Source organism: Vicugna pacos, chromosome 5 (assembly GCF_048564905.1).
Source record: "Vicugna pacos chromosome 5, VicPac4, whole genome shotgun sequence".
Taxonomy (NCBI): Eukaryota; Metazoa; Chordata; class Mammalia; order Artiodactyla; family Camelidae; genus Vicugna; species Vicugna pacos.
Genome location: NC_132991.1, coordinates 1,335,605 through 1,359,671, shown reverse-complemented (window position 1 = coordinate 1,359,671; position 24,067 = coordinate 1,335,605). Strand labels below are relative to the sequence as shown.

General features: G+C 41.9%; 1 protein-coding gene across 6 annotated transcripts in view; it reads left to right on the top strand.

The window, feature by feature from the left end:
• Positions 1-6,577: 6,577 nt before the first annotated feature.
• Positions 6,578-24,067, top strand: part of HERC2 (HECT and RLD domain containing E3 ubiquitin protein ligase 2) — a 177,455-nt gene continuing 159,965 nt past the window's right edge. For 5 of the 6 annotated variants that reach the window (XM_072960747.1, XM_072960746.1, XM_072960745.1 and 2 more), the window contains exons 1-3: positions 6,578-6,906; positions 7,272-7,374; positions 19,226-19,340. In XM_072960747.1, coding sequence (XP_072816848.1) covers positions 7,303-7,374; positions 19,226-19,340 — 187 coding nt within the window. In that variant the 5' untranslated portion in view covers positions 6,578-6,906; positions 7,272-7,302. The remainder of the gene's footprint in view (positions 6,907-7,271; positions 7,375-19,225; positions 19,341-24,067) is intronic. The other variant, XM_072960744.1, reaches the window with a different exon arrangement.

Below are 24,067 nucleotides of genomic sequence, written 5' to 3'. Positions count from 1 at the left end.
TCTTAAAAGAGTATCATCAGAATAGGTGGAGATATGCTGCAGTAACAACTGGTGAATCCCAATGACCAAAAAAACCCACAAAAGTTTGTTTCTTGGTCAAGCTACATGTCAAACATGTGTTGATTGTGGGATCTCTGGTCTCACAATCACTTACGGACTCAGACTGATGGAGGTTCAAATTCAACACCTGCTCCTACAATTGTCATGCAGAGTAAAAGAATGCTAGAGGGCCTCCCATCAGCAACTTAATGTTCTAGTCTGGAAGTGACACACGCCACTACTACCCATGACTCACTAACATGAGACTGCCTCACTTCAAGAGGAAATACGATCTTTCCATGTGCCTGGCAAGGAAGAGGAATTGTTGCTGGTGCTACTGCTAGTTACCGAGCACTTACGAGTTGCCTGACATCTCATATGCATTGTCTCCCACTGGCTGAACATTCCAAGAGGTGGGTAGTGATACCCCCACACCAGAGATAAAGAAACTGAGGTAAAAGAATTTCCGCAAGATCATATAGAAGGTAGCTAACTCAGAACTCAAGGCCAGGTCTCTCTGACTCTACAGCACACGGAGGAACCTTTTAGTGGGATGAAAGTGTCTTTCTGTTTTCTTCATCTTTTCTTTAGGGATGAGTGTTTGGCCTTTGGGGTCTCCTTGGGCTCTGGATAACTAATCGGAGCTAGAGTGAGGCCAAGGGGAATGAGAATGATGCTGACGATGGCTAACATAAGTTAAGATCTTACTTGGCACTCCACCAAGTGCATTGCATCAATTACCTCAGTCCTCAAAGTAACTCTATGAGATGAATACTTCATTATCCTCATTTTAGAATGAGACTAAATAACTCACAAAAAGTCACATAGCTAGTAAGTGGCAGAAACAAGATTTGACACAGGCAGTCTGACTGCAAAGCCCTTCCCCTAAACCATTGCAAACCTGACTAATCAGAGAGGTAAAGACATTGTTAAGAGACATGTTACAAGCGCTTACCCAACTCATGCATCTTATCTGAAAATGCATGAACCTATAGTTTCTGCTGAAGGACTGGGTCTGAGTAGGTGTTTTGTACTTCATGACTCTCCTCCTGGCTCTGATGATTGACCCATGTGTGGACATCTGCTTCCAGAGAGAGAGACCCTCTCTGTGGCCTGGGAATAGTCAAGGGGGTGTCCTCTCTTGGAAATTGGGAGTTGGGATGAGGGGTCAGACAGATATTGGTGGGTCTTTGAGCCATGTATAAACAGATGAAACCCAGACAAATTTCTGAGGAAAGATCTTTACAAGCAGAGAAGATAGCAAGTGCAAAGGCCCTGGCGCAGAAACATGTTTGGCATGTTGGAGAAATAGCAAGAAGACCATTGTACTTGGAGTGAAGTGGGTAAAGAGGAAAGTGGAAGAAAGAAAGGACAAAGGAGTCAGGAATAAATCAAGTATGGCTTATAGGCATTATAATGACCTTGGATTTTACTCAAAGTATGATGAGAAGCCATTGGAGGGTTTTGGTCAGGGAGAGAGGTAATCTAAAGCGTATTTGAAAAGCATCACATGTTTGCTAGGTGGAGATCAGATGACGGGACACAAAAATGGAAGCAGGGGAGCAGTTAGGAGGCTCTCGCATAGGTCCAGGTGAGAGATGGAAGTGTTCTGGGTTACATTATTGTGGAGGTGATGGGAAGTGGTCTGATTCAAGACAGAGCCAATTGGATTTCTTCTTGGATTGGATGTTGGGCATGAGAGAAAGAGAGAACTTGTGGATGATTCCAAAAGTTTTGGCCTAAGCAACTGGGGTGATGGTGGTCTATTTACTTAGAGGAATAGGAGTTGGGGAGGGGAGGTCCTACGTTCATCTTTGGACATGTTATAGTTGTGATACATATTATTTTGCAAGTGGGTCACTGGATGTAGGACTATGGAATTTAGAACCGGATATCTATACATCTTAATTCCTCAGTTCTGAGGCACACATTTGCCATAGATTAATATCCCTGAAATCAGGATACATCCTGTTATCAATGGCTGTCATACAAGCAGAAGTTGTGACTTGGTTATGACATCTTCTTGGACACCTTTTAGTAAGATCAAGAAAATAATGGCATTGATGTATCTCAGATTTAATGAAAGATGTCACACCTGGGAGTTATTAGCATATTGAAAGCCACAGGAATAGATCACATTTAAAGCAGAGAGCTAGGGAATAAGCTTGGGTCATTCCAACATAGCAAGGACAGGACAAGAGGAGCCTGATAAGGAAGTTCCAGTCACATAGGAAGAAACCTAGGAAAATGTTAAGAAAAGGTTTCTATGATGAAGACATGAGCAACGGTGGACATACTCCTGGGAACTCACATATGGTGAGGACTGATGACTGCCATGCGACCTGGCCAAATGAAGGTCTTTGGTAACCTCTTCAAGAGTGTTCTGGTGAAGTGGTGGGAATAAAGCCTGCTTGGTGTGGTTCATGGTGGGATGGAGAAGTCAAGGTGGAAAGTAGAGACCACTTGAAAAAGATTTGCTATTAAAAAAAAAGAGAGAGAGAGAAATGAAGTAGCTTCTGGAGGGATATGTGCTGTTCAAAGAAAGGTCTTTAAAGCTAGAATCCTGGGCATATTTATAAGTTGAATGAACAGATGCAGCAGGGAGGGAAGGATGGAGGAGAGGCAAGGCAAGGACTAATGACCTGAGTGGAGTCATGGATAGGTGAGTGGGTGGATCCAGAGCACTAGGAGGGGCACTGTCTACCTGTGAGATATGGGAAGCTTTATCCACAGTAACAGAGAAGAGAAAGAAACCACAATAGGCATGGTTATGATGGTACTTTTCATGGTGAGAAATTTCATTAGTTAGGGTGCTTCTGGCAGCACCAATATCTGGTTGTTAATTACTTCTAACCTCAGTAAGTCTTGGGGTGAATTGGCTCAAGACTGGTACATCTCCTATCTTCCATCCCTCCACTCTGCTGGCTTTTCTTCCGCAGGCCTGTTGTACCCGGGGTAACAGGTAATCATGAAGGACTGGAGAATGGAAAGAGTTAAGGAGCAGATGTTCAACAGTGTGCCTCTAGGAGTTCAGCTACATTCCAAGTGAGTGGAGTGGACTCACCTAGGGTTAGGTTTGCCAAGTAAGTACAAGTAAGGAGGGAGAGAGGAACAAGCGATCAGAGATAATGGGCAAGCAATATGGTAGGCCGAAAAATCTAACTTGGCAAAAGAGACAAGTGAGGATGTAAGTCAGGACTCCTAGAGGGGTTGAAGACCATTGGCATAGTTACTAGAGGAAGTGAACTAGAAAGATAAGATGTGGTAACTGAAGAGTCAGAAGCTGACAATGGTGATCTTCAAGGTGATTTGGTGAATGGAACTCATCAGGGTGGTAAGTGGCTCAGGTGGAGCAGGAAGCAGGATGTTTAAAAGTGAGGCCCTAGGCAGGAGAGTTAGAGCATATGCTTAGCAAGCACCAGGGCCTGGGCTCAATCCCCGGTACTGCCATTAAAAAAAAAAAAAGAATAAATAAACCTAATTATTTCCCTCCCAAGGGGGGAAAAAAGCGATTTCCTGATGAACTGAGAGGTGAGGGCACTGGGTGGGCGACTCTTGTGCTAGGAAAGCCCTTGAGAATGGATCCAATGGTAGTAGTGGGAAAAAGATCATGAGCTGAGTGCTTAACTCTTCAGTGAACATGAGAAAAGAAGTGAGGAAAAGAAGTGTGGATTATTGCAATCAGGGGCAGAGGGTGGTATAATATGATAGCGTGTGTTTCAAAGAAGTTCAGTTTTGTGTTTTGTTTTGTTTTCTTAAGTGAAGCGGGAGGAATAATGGTGTAAGTAGCAGGGAATCACGTCATGCTCTAAGATGTACGGATGTGGGAGAATAAAAAGCCATTGTTGTCCACAGGAAACAACAGGTTTTTCATTAGAATAGCAATATGCTGAGAATATTACAAAATAAATTAAAGATGCTGCTGAAGACAGTCTGTAAGTCCCACAGTGTTTAGGGGTAGAGATGGGGAAACAGATGAGCAGTAGGAACCTAAATAAGATTAGGGAAATACAAAGCTTTAAATTTATTCAACTTCCCTATTTTTGTTATTGTAGTTGCCTGTGCTTTTGGTGTTATGTTTAAAAAATCATTACTAAGTCCAATGTCATGAACTGAAGCGTTCCCCCATGTGTTCTTCTAAGAGTTTTATAGTTTTAGTTCTTATTTTTAGGTTTGATGAGTTAATTTTTATATATGGTGTAACGTAAGGGTCCAATGTCTTTCGTTTGCATATGGATATCCAGTTTTCCCAGAACCATTTATTGAAAAAGCTCTCCTTTCATCACTGAATGATCTTGGCACCCTTGTCGGAAGTCAATTGATCAGATATAGGAGCATTTATTCTGGGTTCTCTATTCTATTTCATTGATCTATATGTTTATCCTTTTGGAATTGTCACACTGTTTTGTTTACTGTGGTTTTGTAGTAAATTTTCTTATCAGGAGGTGTGAGTCCTCCAACTTTGTTCTTTCAAGACTGTTTTGGCTTGTAATGTAGGTTTTCATAAATGTCCATTACCAGGTTGAGGAGTTCTCTTCTCTTTCTAGTTTGTTGATAGTTTTTATGAGATGTTGGATTTTGTCAAAAGCATTATCTATATCTGTTGCGATGATCTTATGGTGAATTACGCTTAGATTTGAATGTTATATCAATCTTCAATTCTTGGGATGAACAGTTATCATGTATTATTCATTCTGTATATTGTTGGAATCTACTTGCAAAAAGTTGACTAAAATTTTTTACATCTGTGTTTATGAGGTATATTGGTGTTAAGTTTTCCTGTAATATCTTTTCTTGGTGTTGTTATCAGGGTGATGCAGTGCTTACAGAATGAAAATGTTCACTCCTCTTCAATTTTCTGTAAGAGTTGTATATAATTGCTGTTTCTGGGCCTGGAAATTTCTTTCTTTGGAAGGTTGTTAACTATGAATTTAATTTCTTTAATAGGTATAGTCCTGTTCTATTTCTTTTTGAGAGCGTTTTGGCAGTGTGCAACTTTCATGGAATCAATCTGATATAAATTGTCAAATCTGTATGCATAGAATTGTTCCTAGTACAGGTGTCCCTTGCTTTTCACAAGTTCACTTTAAGCCACTTTGCTTTTATGAAAAGATCTACATTACTACCTGCTTTCGCTAACCAAAAGAAATCCCAAAAGAATTTTTGTTTTTATGAAAAAAGGCAAAAAATGAAAATAGTGTTCAGCGTTTGTTTCGCAGCAAGCTGTTGTAGAGGTAGCCTGCACCCCCAGAAGTGAGAGTGGCACCACCAAGCTCCTTCCCTAGGAACTACCCGCAGCATCTCAGCATCAAGCCACCCTAACTTTGAACTGTGTCTGTGATTGAGCTTTATCTCGATTTATTTTGTGCATCCCTTGGCAAGAAGTGCCCCTAAGGCAAATGTTTCTTTGCTTTATGCCATTTCTGCTGCCAAGGTTTCACAGGAATTTTGTACTTTCAGATAGTGAGGGAAACCTGTATTTCGCTGTCTTTTTGAAGTCTTTAGTGATAACTTTTCTTGCATTCCTGATACTGGTAACTTGTGTTTTCTTTTTTTGGCGGGCCTATCATATCTTATTATCTTTTCAAAGGTCCGGCTTTTATTTTCACTAATTTTCTCTATAGTTTTTCTGGTTTTCAATTTCATTTCTTTCTGTTCCTCTATCATTTTCTGTCTTTTTGTTTTAGGGTATGTTGCTCTTCTTTTTCTGGTTTCTTTAAAACGTTAGCTTAGATTGTTGACTTAGGGCCTTTCTTATTTTCTAAAATATGCAGTTAATGTTATATATTTAACTTTAGTGAGTACTTTAGTTGCTTCCCACAAATTCTTATGTTTTAACTTTTGTTCAATTCAAAATAGTTCTGTTTCCTTTGAGATTTCTTTAACCCACGGATTATCTAGCGGTGTACTGTTCAACGTCCAAGTGTTTGGAGATTGTCCTTAACTCTTACTCTTGAAGTTAATTCTATTATGATCAGGGAACATACTTTGTATGACTTCAATCGTTTAAAATTTCTTAAGAATTGTTCTATGGGTACTGGTTCAGTGGAACTAAAAGCTCTCATTTCCTCCTCCGATCCCCCGCTACCAGCTCCTCCACGCATTCCGCTCAGGGCTGCAGTTAACATTCAGTGAGACAGACAAGAGGAGGCTCTAGCAGCCCGCCGCCAGCCACACCTCTAGCGCCAGCGCCCACCCACGCCGCCCAGCCCTACGGCACTCGGGTCTTGGACTCGTAGAGCACCAGCGCGCCGGCCGCCGTGCGAAGTCCAGGAGGGGAGCGTGTGCGTGCGTGCGTGTGTGCGTGCGTGTGTGCGTGCGGCGGAAATCCCGCCTCCCGGCGTCTGCGGCTGGCCCTGACCGAAAGGGGTGAGCTCAAGGAAGAAGAGTAGCGGGATTGAAGGAAGCAGGAGATTTGGGAGGAGGGGCGAGAAATCTTCTCTTCCCCATTGGCTGGGCCGGCGGAGACGCCTCGCTGCGATTCGCTGAGCAGCGGGGGCGGTAGCCCACTTCGGCCCGCCCCTCCGGCCGCGGGAGGCGCCGGGATCTTGAGCGCCGGCGGAGCCAGCATCGGCTGGGGCTGTGTCCTCACGCGCCGGAGCCAGGCGGCCAGGCCTCTGCCGTCGGGTCTTCGTCCCCGGAGGACGGCGAGGGTGGCCGGCCGCGGGGGCGGTGCGGGCCGGGGCCGGGCCGGGCCGAGCCGGGGAAGGCGGGCGTTGGCGCATCCAAGGGACCAGGGCCTGCGCCGACCGCCCGCGGCGCGCGTCCTGGGCTGCCTTTTCATTTCCAAGTGATTATTGTTTTAGATTTTTTTCTGCAGGCGTGAATTTTGATTAATTTACTTCACGCAGCAGCCGCTAGTCTGAGGTAAAGCGGCGTTGCATGCCGGTGTCATTTGTCGTTGAGATGTGGGCTCCCCGCAGCCTGTGTGTTTACCTTTTGGATTTAAGGGAAGGGGATGACATTGTGATTTGGTCTCTGCTCGTCCATTCTCAAGGTCTCGCCGACACGGCACAGAACCGGGCGAATCCCCATGAGACTCTTACATGGACTGGAAATAGCCCTTTTCCTTCCTCGCTCCATCTTGCTCTTTCCGTCTCTCCTCTCACTCCCTTCCCCCAGCGCTTCTCTCCTTCCTTCTGTTCTGTCTTTTGCCGCATTAAAGCTTGCGGGAGGGTCTTTGTAAAATTCTGAAAAGCTTTAGATCTTCAACATTTCTGTTTTCCTCGCAGGTTTGACGACCGCTAGGAAACCGGAGGAAAGATGCCTTCTGATTCTTTCTGTTTGGCTGCCCAGGCTCGACTTGACTCCAAATGGTTGAAAACAGATATACAGGTGAGGTTTTGACATACCTTTTTCTTGGTGTTTTCCTGCGTCTATAATTAAATTTCTGGTTAAGGCTTTCTTTATGATATGTAAGGGGTTGCAAATTGGATCTTGCCATGTTAGAGAAGCAGGTTTACTTTCTATAACTTAAAACGTACCTTTATTGTACCAGTTTTTATTGCTGTTTTTATAGAGTGTGTGGCTACATTTTAATAGTGCGAGGAACTTGAGATACAGTTATGCAAAAATTTTTCTTAACTATTATTTTTTGAGAAGTTTGTTTCATTCTTAGCCATATCTTGGTGACTGTTTAGTGATACTTTTTGAGATGTTCAGTTAATTATACTGGAGAGAAGTGACATACAGTTTTATCATGTCCTGCAGAAACTCACTTGTTTTTACGGAATTCTGCGTTTGTGTTTCTGGAGAGAGAGTCCAGTTGAGCAGTTTTGTATTTGTGAGTGGTCTTACTGAGAGGAGTGCTCGGATTTTCGCATTGGAAACAAAATGCTGGTGTTAGACTCTCGGTAATTGCAGGGTTTTCCAAAAATTATCAAATAAATAATAACGGTAATATTTCAATAGACTAGTCTTTACCCCAAGCTAGTTTTGTCGCAGATGGTTCGGAAAAACTGCTTTTGTGACTCTATTACCTTCAGAAAGAAGTGTCTGAAATTCTTTGTGATAAATGTGTGTTGTTTTTCTCTTCCCTGAGGTTAACCATTTAAAGTATTTCTCAGGTAATCTTACCTTTTTGAAGTACAATCTGACGTACTGCATGGAGGTTTATCAAGTCATGTATTCTGTAAGCAGTTGGTCATAGCTACTTGTAGTGCAGCATTATTGCGTTTCCTAAATTTTTTTTTTTTAACAGTGTTGAGTCCAGGTTGGTATGAGAGCCAGGTGTTAGAAACTATGCTGTGGATGATAGGATTGTTGTTCATGGTGTGATGTTAGATAAGAAAAACAGGAAGAATTAGGTGCAGAACCTGGCATAGTAGTGACTCTTGGTTTGTTTTTGTTTCAACATTGCCTTTTATGTAGCAATTCCTTTCTGTTTACCTTTGTCTTTTTTTTTTTTTAAGCTGTGTGGGGAGAGGTGAGAAATGAATAATTTCTTATTTCTGAAATCTTGAGATTCAGGCAAACCAATTTTAAGAATTGTTTTTAAAATGACAGTTTCTTTTTATTTATTTATTAAGGGGGAGGGTAATTAGGCTTATTTATTTATTTATTTATTTTAATAGAGGGACTGGGGATTGAACCCAGCAGCTTGTGCATGCTAAGCAGGTACTGTACCACTGAGCTATACCCTCCCCACCGAAGAATTATTTTATATTCATGTTTATGTGTTTTATGATATTTGTTGAAGTAAATGACTTAATGAAGTTTTTTTCCCTTAGTAATCATAATTGAATAACTGCTAAATACGGTAATTTTAGTATCTTGATCTAAAGCCAGTTTAATGCTGAACTGAGGGCTAATGATGAGTCCGACAGATACACATAAAAGTGAAATACCACTTAAATGCCTTAGGGTGCTTACCATTTTACTTTTGACTTATTTAATGTAGTACATAGTGTTTTACCCTTCTAGATATTTGAATATCTTTCAGAACCCTTCCGGACTCCCGGAAATGAGTGAAGAGATCTTTTTAGGTAGTGCACCCGGGGAAAAATGTAGTGTGGGTGTTGAAGCTGTGAAAAAAGTGATTGCTGACCTGGGCTTTGTACAACTGCTCCAGCATTGCTTGTTAAATGTGAGGAATGAACGTTGTTTCACCCTGAGGAATGACTTAGACGTTGTTTGACTTGTTGGAATCCTTCCTGAAGTCACCTGTCGTGGGTGCAGGCCTTACACTGACAAGTTTTCCCCTTACCTTGTGAGGCATGTCTCTCCGTCTGGAGTAGGAAGTGTCCCATCCCTCGGGTGGGGCTTTTGTGTTGGGAATAGGACTGACACCTGCTTAATAAACAGTATATGGGGTAGAAACACATTTCTTAACCATAGGATTTAGCTAATCTATTTTCTATGGCTCTTTTTGTTTGAAATGCCCTTATAGTTTTTAGTGACATTAGAAAGGAACAAATTTTGGAGATTGTGAAGTTTTATTATGTGCGTATTTTAAAAAATAAAGATGCTAATCCTAGACTTTCTTGACTGGAGACATTTAGATGCCTCAGGCCTGGGACCTTGCAGCCAGCTACCTCTAATGGGGTGTCCATTATGTGGCAGGCATGTATCTGGTAATATGTCTGGTTTTTACATATGTAATGCTTTTTACCTCTTCCGTACTCTTTGCTGATCGTTGCATGGAGTCCCTCAAATCCCCAGGTTCTCCTTCACAACTTTCTTGTAGATGCAATGAAATACAGAGCTAAGAAGTGTTACCTACATAGTCATCACCATTACTGTTTTTATTTACAGTAAAAGTCCTTCTGTCTGATGTTATTGGTAGTTTTTCCTAATGAACCAAAAAGTTAGTTAATCAAAGGAACTAGAAAACATAGTACATGATACCTTAAAAGCTTTTTATTCTTTAGACATATATGCATACTTGTTTGCTAGTTTTGATGTAAACCTAAAGGTGTCTCTTTCAGCACAGGTCCAGGAACGGCGTTTTCCTGTTCTTCTTTGCATAAGCTGTACTCAGATGAATCTCCTACAGTTTCTATTTTTGGGTTCTTTGAAGTGGAACATGAAATTAGATATGTATGAAGCAATTTTTAAAACCTTTTATTTTTAAATAATAATAGACTCACAGGAAGTTGCAGAGAAAGTAGAGAGGTCACTGTGTACTCTTCACCCAGACTTCCCCCGGGTTACGTCTTATGTAACTGTAGTGCAATAGTAAAACCAGGAAAGTCACATCAGTATGGTGTGTGCATAGTTCTGTGTCGTGTTACCAGACTTGTCTATCCATGTACCCACCACCACAGTTAAGATCCAGAACTGTTCAAATGCCATATGACATCTTTTATATGAGGAACCTAAAAAATAACAACAGTAATAATAAGGGCACAAATGAACTACTTATTATTTTGATTTCTTGAATATGTGTAAGCACATCTGACTGTCCTTTATGATTGGATTACAGCATTCTGTTGATTCTTATTTTGCAGTTGGCTTTATTCCTTTGATAACTATGTAAGTTTAAAAAGCTAAAGATCTAATCTGTTCTTAGAAACAATAATTAGTACATATATACAAACTTAAAAAAAGTGCAGTATAGTGTATATACGTATTTACATGCAATATAACGTGTATGTGCAGTCAAACTGTAATAATTCTACATTCTACCTAATAAAACTGAAAAAGGAAAAAAAATTTTAAATACCGAAAGATTAAAATAAATAAATAAATAAATAAAAGGGAGAGTCAATCTGGATAAATAAAGAAGACCCAACTATTAAAAAAAAAAAATCCAGAACTGTTCCATCACCACAAAGATCCCTCTCCTGCTGTCCTTCTGTGGTCACACTCTCCTTCCTCTATGTCTCTGACCCCTGGTAATCACTAATCTGTCCTCCAGCTCTATAATTTTGCCTTTTTGAGACTGTCATCTGGTATGTGACCTTTTAAAATTGGCTTTGTTCACTTGGCATAATGCCTTTGCCCATCGAAGTTGTTGAGTATGTCAGTAATTCAACTCGGATTGAGTTCGTCTCTTCTTCTGATCATTGATTTGAGATGATTAAGCATAAAAGTGAGCTTTTAAACTTAAAGTTGTTAAATGTATATATTGTCACTTTATACTTAGAAATATCAATAGATTAAAAAATGTAAACATGAACTTGGTAAATTCTATTCTTGGGTTTTTCCAGTTGGTGATACATAGAAATGAAAGAATTTTGTGAATAGAGGTAACTTACTTGATTTTCATGATGACTTCTTGTGGTTACTTTTTTGTCTGTGGAATAGGTAACATTGCTCACTTTTATTCATGATTTTGGTTATTTGTATCTTCTCTATATTTTGTATCTGTCTTGTCAGGGGTTTATATATTTTGTTAGTCTTTTTTTTTTTTTGTAATGGGTGCTGGGGTTTGATCCCAGGACCTCATGCATGCTAGGCATGCACTCTACCCCTGTTAGTCTTTTGAAGAACTTTTAGCTTTGATTCTTGGAAAAGACTAATAATAGTTACAAGGGAAAGAAAATGAGTTTACCATCAGACTTTGACAACAAGGGCTTATGTAAAAGAAAACTGAGTAACGTATTTAAGGCACTCAAGAAAATAAAATATGAGCCAAGGATTATATGTTCTAACAAAACTGACTTTTCAGGTAAAAAGGATACAAACTTATCAATGAGCAGGAACTCAGAAAATACTATTTCCATGAGCTCTTCCTGAGGAATTGAACAGAGAAAGGTCTTCAGATGACTGAATGACTGTAGTTTGACGTGAAGACTGGCGGTGGGCATTAAACCTGTAGTTATGGGTAGACCGCAAAGTAAACGAGTTTTAAAAGGGAGAGAGCAAAGCACGTTACAGCCGTAACTGCTCCGCAATGTCTAATCTGGTAATCCTGTGTGTTGAAAGTTTTCACTTTAGATGTTGTATTTTTCATCTCTAGAGGGTCTCTTCCAGTCTTTTTTGTATCTTCTGTTTCATTTGTCACCATGTTCATATCGTCCTCTCTGTGAGTATATAGAGCATGCCTATAATAGAGTTTTTAATGTTCTTGGTTGCTAATTCCATCATCTCCATCATTTCTGGTTTTATATCAGTCAATTGATTCTATCATTTCTATTGATTTATTGCTGTGGTTATGGGGCATGTTTGCATGCCTGGTCATTTTTTATTTGATGTTGGACATTGTAAATAGTAATGTTATTCTGTGCTGTATTTTGTTTTATTCCTTCAAAGAGCATTAGTTTTGTCTGGCTTGCATGTCAGTTACTTGGGATTAATTTGGCCTTTTTAAAGCTTGCTCCTAGGTTTGTTTGGGCTGACCTAGCACAGCGTTTAATCTTGGGCTAATTTATCTGACTTATTAAGGCAGTCTCCTCCTTAGGGCTCTGTCTAATGCTTGATGTTTTGGGAGGTCCTTCTCTTCTGGTTGGTGGAAACACAAGCTTTCCCCAGACTGAGTCATGAGCACTTTTCAGTGCTGCTTTCCCCAGCTTTGGTGGTTTTCTCAACCCATGCCCTGTACCCAGCCGGAGTCTCAAGGGGTCCCCTCTGCCCATCTCCAGAGATAACTCTCTCTGCAGCTAATCTCTACTGGGTTCTTGCCATTTTTACCTACTTACAGCCTATCTGTCTTCTCAATTCAGCAAGACCTCTGGGCTCTATTTGGGTTCCCTTTTCCTGTGTTAGAGCCTGGAAGCTGCTTCTAGGTGTTACATGTGGGCAGTTTGTAGCCCTTACTTCATTAATTGCCTTTTACAGGGGTCGCAGTTCTGGGTTGTCTGTTTGAAAACAGCTGTTTGATACATTCTGTCTGATTTTCTACCAGGGAGGTAATTGCTAAAGAAATTAATCCTTCGCAGGTGAAAACACAGGCCTTCTCAGTCTGCTTTCAGTCTCATTCATTGAGTTCTTAATTTTAGGTATTGTCCTTTTTGGTTTGAGAATTTCCACAATTTTGTTTGAATGAATTTTATTGAAGTATATTTAGTAAAATGCTTCTACTTTTAATGTTTAGTTTGAGGTGTTTTGGGGCAGTTCGCTTAACTTGCCACAGTAGGTACATTTCTATAGTTTCTGTTGAAATTTTCAATCTGATCTTTTAATTGCCTTTTTAATTCCTCGACTGTGTCTCCCCTTCCCTTCGGGCTGATGTCCCAGCATGCTTGTGGGCTGCCCTTCTACTTCCTGGTCTTGGATGTAATGCCACCCAGGAAGGCTATTTTAAGATTATGGCCTCCCAACCGCCTACCATGGAATTATAGGTGACATAGTCTGGAAGTTGGGGGGAGAGCAGAAGCTAGGTTTCCATGGGGTGAACTTTCACCATTTGGCAAGGAGAGAGAAAGGAACTGGGTATTTTGCCCCCCCCCCCACCCCCGGACTATTCTATGGTTTCTTCTTGCAAACTCTGTGGAAGAACCCCACAGGCCTAGTGAGACGACCTGCTCTATCTGCAGCCCAGGAGTAGGGGCCAGTGCAGTAACGCGAGAGTCAGGATAGTAAATACTTCTGTGGGCAGTATGTTCTCTGTGGCGACTGCTCACCTCTGCTGTGCTTATCTGAAAGCAGCCACAGATGGTACAGAAAACAAGTGTGTGTTGCTGGGTTCCAGTAAATGTTACGGATACTAAAGTTTGAATGTCATAGTTTGCATAGATCATGAAATATCTTCCTTCTCTTGACTATTTTTCAACCAGTGAAAAATGTAAAAACCACCCTTAGATTGTGGGCCATATAAAATCGGATCATGGGCCAGATTTGGCCCCTGGGTGGGGACTTAATTTGCTGACCCCTGTAGTAACTTGCTGGGCCCTGGGCTTCCTGTGCTACTTTGTCCTGCCTGCCCCTCTGCCCTTCCCTCACTGCCCTGTGCTGGCATCTGCCAGGGAAAGTGTCACTCAGCACTTTAATCAATTGCTCGGAGTTGCCTTTTTAGGACGAAGTCTCTGTGTCTTTGTTTGTTTCCTGGATCTACTCTCGGTCTGTTTATGCTGTCTTCCATTTTTTTCATTTTTCAATCATGTGGTCTTATCTTACGCATTATTTTTGTTTTGAGTTCGAGACGTTGCATATGAAAAATCTGAGTAAGGGTATTCTCCTCCAGAGAGGGTCTTCCAGACTGGTAGCATGGTGCACAGGGTCACTGCAGAGCAGTGGGGAACTGGGATGACTCAGACCTGGGGTCCTACCGCCCTGCTTGCACCTCACCTGTATTTCTGGGGTGTGGCCCATCGAGATTCTGCTTGAAGCATGGCTTGTTGACCAGGCCTGTCCCCTGTGAGACTAGCCTCTCTCTCCACAGCTCCACTGAGCTCTGCTTGGCCTCAGCCCTCAGGTGCTTCTTAGGGAGGCAGCTTTCAGCTCTTCTGTGCTGTTTTTTGTTTGTTTGTTTTTTTAAATACTTCTTTCTTTCTTTCGTTTGTTTGAGGGGGGAGATAATTAGATTTCTTTACTTACTTATTTATTCCAGTGGAGGCACTGGGGATTGAACCCAGGACCTCGTGCATGCTGAGCACGTGCTCTACCCCTGAGCTACACCCTCCCCCCTTGAACAAGTGCTCTCAAACTGACAAGTTGAAGTGGTTTTTGTTGCTTGTGCAGGCTGTTCTTCCAGGGCCTTGATTATTTCCCAGTTTTCCCAGCTGCTTTCTCCTTGGGATCCTGGGCTTCCATCCCAGTGCCTTGGAAACTGCTCTCCCCAGGGCTTCATCTCTGCTTTCCACAGACTTGATCTTTTACCCCCTCCTCCCAGGGAAGCTTGCTTTGCTGCCTTAGCAGTGTCCGTCCTTCCTCGAATCCTTTCAGATGCCCGAAATGTTGCAGTGTGAGTGGTGGTTACTCAAGTCCCTGTACGCAGTGATTATTTCCCAGTTTTCCCAATGTGACCCAAGTGATGAAAGAATGGGTGGTAGCAATAGTTTGTTTCCACATCAGCTGGGCTGCTTCCTTGGCTTCTTCTTTTTTAAAAAAAATTTATTTATTTATTTATTACAGTATTATTTTAATTCTTTTGGGGGGGGAGGAGGTAATTAGATTTATTTATTTTTGGAGGAGGTACTGGGGATTGAACCCAGGACCTCGTGCACGCTAAGCAGGCACCCTACCACTTGAGCTATACCCTCCCCCGCTCCCTGGCTTATTTTTTGTAAATGTTTCATCCCCCGCCTCCCTGGGGCTATCCTGGTGAGCAGTCGGGGCTGAGGATGTTGGTCCACCTTCTCTCCTTGGGTGTGGGCATCTCCTCTGGTCTATGGCCTCTTTGCTGATACCTCCTAGATTTAAACCTCTAGCCCCGAACACTCTACTAAGATCTGAATTTGTATTTGCAGTGTGTGTCTGTTTGAGCGTGTTGAAGGTGTGTACCTGTGGGTGTGCGCCCATGGGGAGAGGGTCTCCACGTTGATGTTCAGTAGTTGGTGCAGATCTCAGTGGTTAAAACTGAGCTAGTTCACTCTCATTCTGATTCTGTTCTCTCGCTCTCTTTTCCCCCTTTCACATCTGATCTGTCCCCTTTGATCTGAAACGTCTTAAATACTCTTCTTCCCTTGTCTCTTCTTAGGCTGTCATCCTTTTTTGGGGAACTCTTGGTAAAGGCCTCCTTTTCTCTGTTTCTAGTTTCTTGCCTCTGTCCCCGTACACTGCAGTGACACTGAGTTATGACTTGCGGCATGACCATTTAGTCTCTGGTGCCCCTAAGGGTGTCGTGGGACTGCTGGAACATGGCCCACACAGGGCTATTTAGTCTGGGCACTGTTTGCCCCCCCAGGCCTTGTCGGGCCGTGTGGAGACTGGACTGAACCCAGCGGCAGGTCTTAGCTGCCCTCCTCTTACCTGAATCAGCAGGTGAGCCAAGGCTTTCCATTCCCTCATTAAAACCTCAGAGGCCCTGAATGTGCATGGCTCACTTTTTAGGAAGGATTTACTTCTTCCTCTGCAAGTTAATACTTTGGCCAATAGTCATATGTTTTGGTCTCAAGTCTGTTTATGGCAGTTACCTTGTTAATGATGTGAACAGATGAATTATGTGTGCTGAAAGAAAGTTGTGGCTACCATGAAAACTGAGTCGGTTGCCGAATTGGTTTTCTGTTGCTATGTTGTTACAAGTCACTGACTGCAAATTGAGCAGCTTTAAAGAACTCACGTGTACTCTCTCCCCCTTTCTGTGAGTCCGGAGTCTGGCCATGGCTTAGCTGGGTCTGCTTCAGGACTCACAGGCTGCACTCAGGGTGCTGGCCACTCTGACTCCTCATCTGGAGTCTCATTGAGGTCCTTGTTGGCAGAATTCAGTTGTTAGGGTTGTGGGACTGAGTCGTGGGCCCCCAGGAGATGCCCCTCTCCACAGGCAGCTCGTGGCACTTCACTCTTCTGGCTGGGGAGAGTGTCTTTTCTGGAGGGGCCCCTCCTCTTAAGGGCTGTCATCTGACAGGACCCTGGGACAATCTTCCTCTTGACTAACTAGAAATCAGCTGATGTGAGACCTCAGTTATATATGAGAAATTCCTTCACCTTTTGCCACAGAAGGAAACAAAACCTCATCACAGGTGTGATGTCCCAGCCTATTCACAGGTCCCGCCCACACTCAGAGAAGGGATTCCACAGCGTGTGTGTGCACTGGGGGCAAGGATCTTGAGGGCCGTCTTATATGTGCCTACTACACATTGCTTGGATAAAAGTGAGATGCTAAAAAAAAATGCCTTGTACAGGTTAGGTAAGAGAGAACTGTGAAGGATTGGGGGTGGGGGGAAGTCTTGAAAGTCTAGGAGAATTCTGTACTAAGACTGCTCACAAAGTGCTCTTCAGTCTTGCTCCGTTTAAAGAAACAGACTGGAGGTAGTGGATGCTTCATGAGAGTGGTGAATGCTGGAATGGTGACAAGGCACGGAGTAGTGGACTTGTGAACAAAGAAAAGGCCCTGGCCTTCCATTAAAAGATGGGCAAACAGATGTGTCTGTTTTAGTGTCAAGTGTCTTGTCTGTCTGATCGGAGGGCTGCTGTTGCACCTGCAGTTTTCAGAAGGGCCACCTGCTCTGGGTGTGCACCACGCCCCCTTCACCTGCTGCCTGCTCTGGGGAACCTTTTCTTTTTTTTTTTTTTCTTAACATTTTTTATTGATTTATAATCATTTTACGATGTTATGTCAAATTCCAGTGTTCAGCACAATTTTTCAGTCATACATGGACATATACACCCTCATTGTCACATTTTTTTCTCTGTTAGTTACCATAACGTTTTGTGTAAATTTCCCTGTGCTATACAGTATAATCTTATTTATCTATTCTACAGTTTTGAAATCCCAGTCTATCCCTTCCCACCCTCTGCCCCCCTGGCAACCACAAGTCTGTATTCTCTGTCTATGAGTCTATTTCTGTCCTGTATTTATGCTTTGTTTTTGTTTGTTTGTTTTTTAGATTCCACATATGAGCGATCTCATATGGTATTTTTCTTTCTCTTTCTGGCTTACTTCGCTTAGAATGACATTCTCCAGGAGCATCCATGTTGCTGCAAATGGTGTTATGTTGTCAGTTTTTATGGCTGAGTAGTATTCCATTGTATAAATATACCACATCTTCTTTATCCAGTCACCCGTTGATGGACATTTAGGCTGTTTCCATGTTTTGGCTGTTGTAAATAGTGCTGCGATGAACATTGGGGTGCAGGTGTCATCCTGAAGTAGGGTTCCTTCTGGATACAAGCCCAGGAGTGGGATTCCTGGGACATACGGTTAGTCTATTCCTAGTCTTCTGAGGAATCTCCACACTGTTTTCCATAGTGGCTGCACCAAACTGCATTCCCACCAGCAGTGTAGGAGGGTTCCCCTTTCTCCACAGCCTCTCCAGCATTTGTCATTTGTGGATTTTTGAATGACGGCCATTCTGACTGGTGTGAGGTGATACCTCATTGTAGTTTTGATTTGCATTTCTCTGATAATTAGTGATATTGAGCATTTTTTCATGGGGAACCTTTTCTGACTCCCTAAAACTGACAACCAAGAAGAGCATTTTTGTTTTGTTGTTGAGTATCACTGTGGACTTGTGTTTTTATTTGCTTTTTTAAGTTCAGTATAGTTGTTACGTATTTTGATGTTCAAATTTGTCCTAGATTTGCCCAGTGGAGTCCCCTTCAGGCTTTGAGCAGCCTTTTTGGTGCAAACCTAAGATATTCTAGGCTCATCTTTCTGCCTTGGCCCTCAGTTCAGCCTTTTTTTCCCCAGAGCCTGGGTTTCACTCAGTGGGAAGTGGTACTTGGTAACCAGTATCTTAGTGCTTGGTACACTCGTTGCTGCCGGAGTGCCATTGATTTTACGTCTTTTCCAAACACAGAGCAAGCAGATATACAAACGTAAATTCATAGTGAGGTTTCCAATTCAGATTGTTCATAAAAATTTCCTTGATTTTATCTTCTAGTAATTCTAACATACTTTACTATAAAAACATACATTGTATGACATTAACATTGCTTTATCATACAATATACATGAAGTAGTTTTAAAATTTAATGTCATCATGATTATGAATAAGATCAATTAGTAAAGTTTAAGTTCTTTTTCCTTTAAAGTGTATCCAACTAAAGATGTATAGTTCAGAAGGCCCTTGATACACAGTTGACCCTGAACAACGCAGGTTTGGACCGCGTGGATCCACTTTTCCGCGGGTGTTTTGCAGTTGGTTGAGTCTGTGGGTGTGGAGGGCCGATGGATACGGAGGGCTGACTGTAAGTTCTGTAAGTTCTGTTCGGGTTAACCCCCGAGTTGTTCAAGGGTCACCTGTACCCTTCTTTTTATAGAAGCACAGGTTAATTTGCTTGTTACCAGCTCTCAGTTTTGCTTTTTTATGATTTTAATTTTTGAAGATGAAAACCATTTCTATGTTTTAGAAGTAAATACAAGGTATTTTCTCAGACTCGGAACCTTACTTTGATTCGCCTCTGCTGCCTTCCATCCATACCCCTCTTCCCAACTCCCCGTAGGTAATCATGTTGTGTCTGGTTTACCTTTCCAGAGCACGTGTGCACGTGTATCTTTTTTATTCTGTCTTAAGCAAAACTTAGCATAGTATATAAACTGTTACGCACTGTCCCTTTTTCACTTAGTTATATTTCTTGGGATAATTTTCATTAAATGTTGAATGATTGAATACTAAGTGGGAATGAAATTTTTTTCATGTTATTGCTTAAGAATTGCATTGTATGATCACTTTGTTAAGTTTATTTTATTTATCATTGCCAGCTTGCATTCACAAGAGATGGGCTCTGTGGTCTGTGGAATGAAATGGTTAAAGATGGAGAAATTGTGTATACTGGGACAGAATTAACACAGAATGGAGAGCTTCCTCCTAGAAAAGGTAAGGGCCTTTTACTAGTATTTTTCAGTTTGTGAAGACCTTTATGAATTGCATTTCATATAGATTTTAGAATGTGGTGTAGGAATAGGAGCGTATCTGATCTTAACTCTGAAGTTCTGTTTCACGTGATGTCTAAATGATAGTTAATATTACGAGCTGCCTGGATTTCATTGTTCTCTGTGAATTAAAGGCTTTTTTTTTGTAAAACCACCTTTCTGTGGTGTCCTTCTCTGATGTCTTGTTGGCAGCTTATACGAACTCCAGTTAATGTTTTAAAATGTTGGCTAACTCTAAATCGTGGTTATTATAAGGTTGAGTGGAAATAATTAATATTCCTGAAATTTTTCCCAAATGATTCTCCTGTGGGAGTGTATAAAACACTCTTTGGAAGTCCTTGGCCTGTGGACTGGACTTGGCTCTTTCATTTTATTGTACATTGTTGTCTATGCAGGGAAATACCAGTGAACATTCTTACTTAGGCCTGTAGCTCAACAAAATTCTGTCATTTAGTTGTTCTTGACTTTGTGAATCAGAATCATTGTTCGGGCTTTAAAAAGGAATGGATGCCTGTACTCACCTCAAACCTATAGAATCTGAAAGGCCTCACTTGAGACTCACTGCTGAAGTTTTAGTCCTGCTGTTTGAAAATCATCAAAACGGATAAAAGTACTGTTTTAGAAGGTAGTTATTTTTCTCTTTGGGGAATGAATTGGGATAGTGTCCACTTGAAAATACATTGGAAAGACATTGATATGTCTTTTCAGTTACAACGTCTAGCGAAATTGGCTTTGTTTTGTTACTATTTGATTGTGAAAACTTCCACACACCTGGAACAACGAAAGGTCTATGCAGCGAGCAGCCGCACATTCGTGCCCCGTATCTGCCAGTCTCCATCCCCCTGTCCATTGGTGCGTCTCACCTGGCTCCCTCAGATACCCCGTGCGTATTAACTAGGTCAAGTCCAGTGTAGCCTTTTGTCTTTAAGGTAAAACGTTTGCATAATGAAATGCATATGTTTTAAGTTTACTATACCACCAGTTTTGACAGCTATAATCTGTGTAACCTAAACCCCAACATTATGCTCACTTAGAAAGTTCTCTCTCCCCCCACCCTGGCTCAGAGGCAACTGCTGGTCTGATCTTTCTCTGACATGTATTAGTTTTGCCTTTTCCAGACCTTCATGTACATAAAATCATGTAATCATGTGTGCTGTTTTGTGTCTGGCTTCTTTCACTCTGTAATGTTTTAGTAGTTTCGTAGTTTCTGTATATATTCAAAAAATATTTTATTTATTATTGTATTATTTAATTATTTTATTTTGGCAGGGGGAGGTAATTAGATTTATTTATTTTTAGAGGAGGTGCTGTGGACCGAACCCAGGACCTCGTACATGCTAAGCATGCACTCTCCCACTTTATACCCTCCCTGTTTCTGTATATTTTTGAAGATTTTGTAGCTCTTCTTTCCCAGCCCTCCAGTATTGGTTAATGTATGAGAACAGTGTTTCCCAAAGTGGTTTTTTTGTGAAATATCAGTTCTAAAAGATGCTCTGAGAAAAACTACTTACATGGAAAAATTCAAAGTGTGTTTCTTACTCATTACAGTCAATGAATAATTTTTGTTCTTTGTTCTTTTAAAAGTCACATGGTTAGAAAGCAAAGCATAATTGTTCTTTATGTGGGTCCCAACTGAATAGTTTTTCCGCATTCAGTAAAAATTTCTATTTTGAATATGGCATGGTATTTGCTTTTTAGTATCAGAAAATCCTTTTTTCACAGATAGGCTTAGATGTGCCAGATTTCACCTTTAAGACTGTGTACACTATATGTGGTTGTATTGTAGTTGATTGTAAGGAGAATAGGGACTAGAGGAGAAGTTCCTTCAACACTCAGATTTCTTTGCTGTTTTCCCTGGGGATCTATGACTTTCTTCCGCACACACCCATCCTGGGTTGGGCTCTTAACTATTGTCAAGCTTGATCATGGTTTATTTCTGTGAAGTAGTGGCTTCTAATAACTTGCACTTCCCTTGCAGTAAACTTACCTTTCTTTCTTTCACAGTCACTTCTAGAACTTTCTGGTTCTACTGATGAGGACAGAAAGTTACCTCCCAGGTAGCAGTAAGCTTTGAATACAGAAGCTTACTTCCAGGGGAGGGGCCTGCCCTACAAAAGATAGACTAGATGGCTTACACTTTTTTTTCAAGTGAACATTTCTTATTGACACCCTATTTAGGATGGTTTGTATTTATTATTTTCAAGGAAAGTAGAGGATGGAATAGAATGTAAAGAAAGGAAAGCTAGGAGGATACTAAAAGATGTGCTAAACGTATTTTTTAATTTTTGTCTGGTGCTGGCCTTGTGAAGAACTTAAGTATCAGGAATTGCTTCCTTTATTGTAAACCTTTCTCATTATTCCGTTTAGTCCTTGGCTCTACCAAGAAATGGAGGCCACAGTTGGCACAAATAACAGGACGAAGCTAGTAACTGAAGCCAGACCCTCTTGAAAGAGTTTCATTGCTCTTTCTGTTATGCTACAAATGTAATTTATTGACATCAGGACTACCTTTCTGTAGTTCCATGGAATTGCAAAATTATTTTTGTTTTTTCTGGCTTCATATTGTACATAGGTGTGTTAATTGTTCTGAGGATTAAAAAAAATTTTTTTTCTTGGTCTAGTCAGTACTCTTGGTATGTGTTCCAATTTTAAGAGCTTAGAGATGAGTTTTTGATTGATTGATTGATTTTTTAGACCGTGAACAACTTTTCTGCTGATTTGAATAATTTTTCTGTGGAGGAGATAACAAAAAAACATTAAATGTGGCCTTTCCCCCCAGATAACTCATGAGTATTTGGGCCAAAAAGACATTGACATACCAAAGTATATAACAAGATGGTGAGGACACCGTGATGCCACCCACACCCGGGTCTGGGGGAGGTCTGGGGTGGAGTGTTTCCTGCGGGTTAGTCAGGGAGACCTGGCCTGGGTTCAAGGATGGTGGTGTGTGGGGTCCCCAGGGAGAAGGGAGCACAGGCCTCCAGGTGGAGGACTGAACAGCAGGGGTGAGGAGGACCGGGAGCAGTAGAAGTGGGTGGGCCAGGCCGGAGGGAAGTGGACTCTTTTGAGTGCCCAGCTACATCTAAATCCAGGAGGACAAACCTGCTGTTGCGGTGGCCACGCTTCCTGGGGGACACATTTATACCCTGAAGTTTAGAAGCCACCGTGCAAAGGGCCATGAGTGTTAGGAAGTGTAGTCAGGACCTGTCCTCCTAGCAGTGGGGGCTCAGAGAATCCTGATTCCATAGCCCAAGGGTTCTCAAGCCCTGTGGTTAATCAGGATCACCTTGAGGGCTGGCACAGACCCCCAGGGCTAGCCCCACCCTTAGAGTTTCTGATTCCCTGGAGTTGGGATGGCGTCTGGGAGTTTGCGATTCTAACATGTTTCCAGGTCCTGCTTACGATGCTTGAAAGAGCTTCCTCGTGTACTCCTTAGAAAAGAGAAGATTAAACAATAACAGCAAATGACCGCAGTTAGGTTTCCCTCGTCAATTTATTCTGTCCTTCATAATGAATTCTTACTGCTTTGAAGCTTGGGTCCTTTATGGAAAGCTTACCCCACTCCTGGGAGTCTGCCTGGTGTCTACTGGAAGCAGTGATGTCAGCTTCTGCTGGAGTCTGTTCCCTACGGGGCTGGTGCTATTGTTTTTGTGTGTCGAGGACCCAATTTCCAGCCTTTAGCTTTGGAAGGAAGCAGATGATGAGGCTTGAGGCTCTGGTTGACAGATCATGCTTAGCAACACTGTCAGAATAGACAGGAGTACCATCCTTCGCAGGGTGGGTTTCACGGCTGTTGTGTGAGGATTTGGTCCTTGTCCACCCTGGGGGTTAGAACACAGCAAAAGTAGCGAGGCATGGAAAGCGTCCCTAGGGCCTCCCACCCTCCTGGGAACTGCAGTGTGTTTGTTTGAGTAACCTTCTGCTTGTCCAAGGTTAATCAAGGGAACAGTAGTTTTCTCCTTTTGATTTGCCAGCTCTCCCCATACTGTGGCCCTGAAGCACAGGGATGCTCTAATGATAGCAGCGAGCGCATGGGGAAATAAGGAGCATCCCAGCTCTACCTGACTTTATTCCCAGCCTTCCCCTGCGTGTGACTGTTGCATCATGAACTCCGTGACATGGGAGCCAGCGTTTGTTACGCTGGTCATCTAGGAAAAGCCAGAGGCCATCTGGTTGTAAAAACACCTCTACAGTTTTATAGTTCGGAATTTAGGCTATGATCCTGGGAAGATGGCACCAAACAGCTTTGGGAGGAGGCTGGTCTGGGCTTGAGAGAGGATGGCTGTGCTGTGGTCACAGAGAGGAAGCCTAGGACTCATACCTTTGTTCATTGATCACCTTTGTCAATCCTGATATATTTTTGTGGGTTTTGTTAACTAAGGCAGTTAAAATTCACTTTCCCTCAATTTTCTGCAATTTACTATATCAGCTCAGTTATCTCTTAGCATCTCCTTTCCTGTTCTGGCTTAACTGGACATTTTCCTCTAAGACAGAAGTTACTGTCTTTCTTCCTTGATAGAAACATTTATCATCTTGCATATATATTTCCATTTCTGTGCCACCATTCTTTCTAGTTTAATCTCAGCCATCAATATTAACTACAAATTTTATCCAAGTTAAACAGCTTCTAATTCAGATAGTGGTTTCACACCAATTCTGTGATTCTCCAGC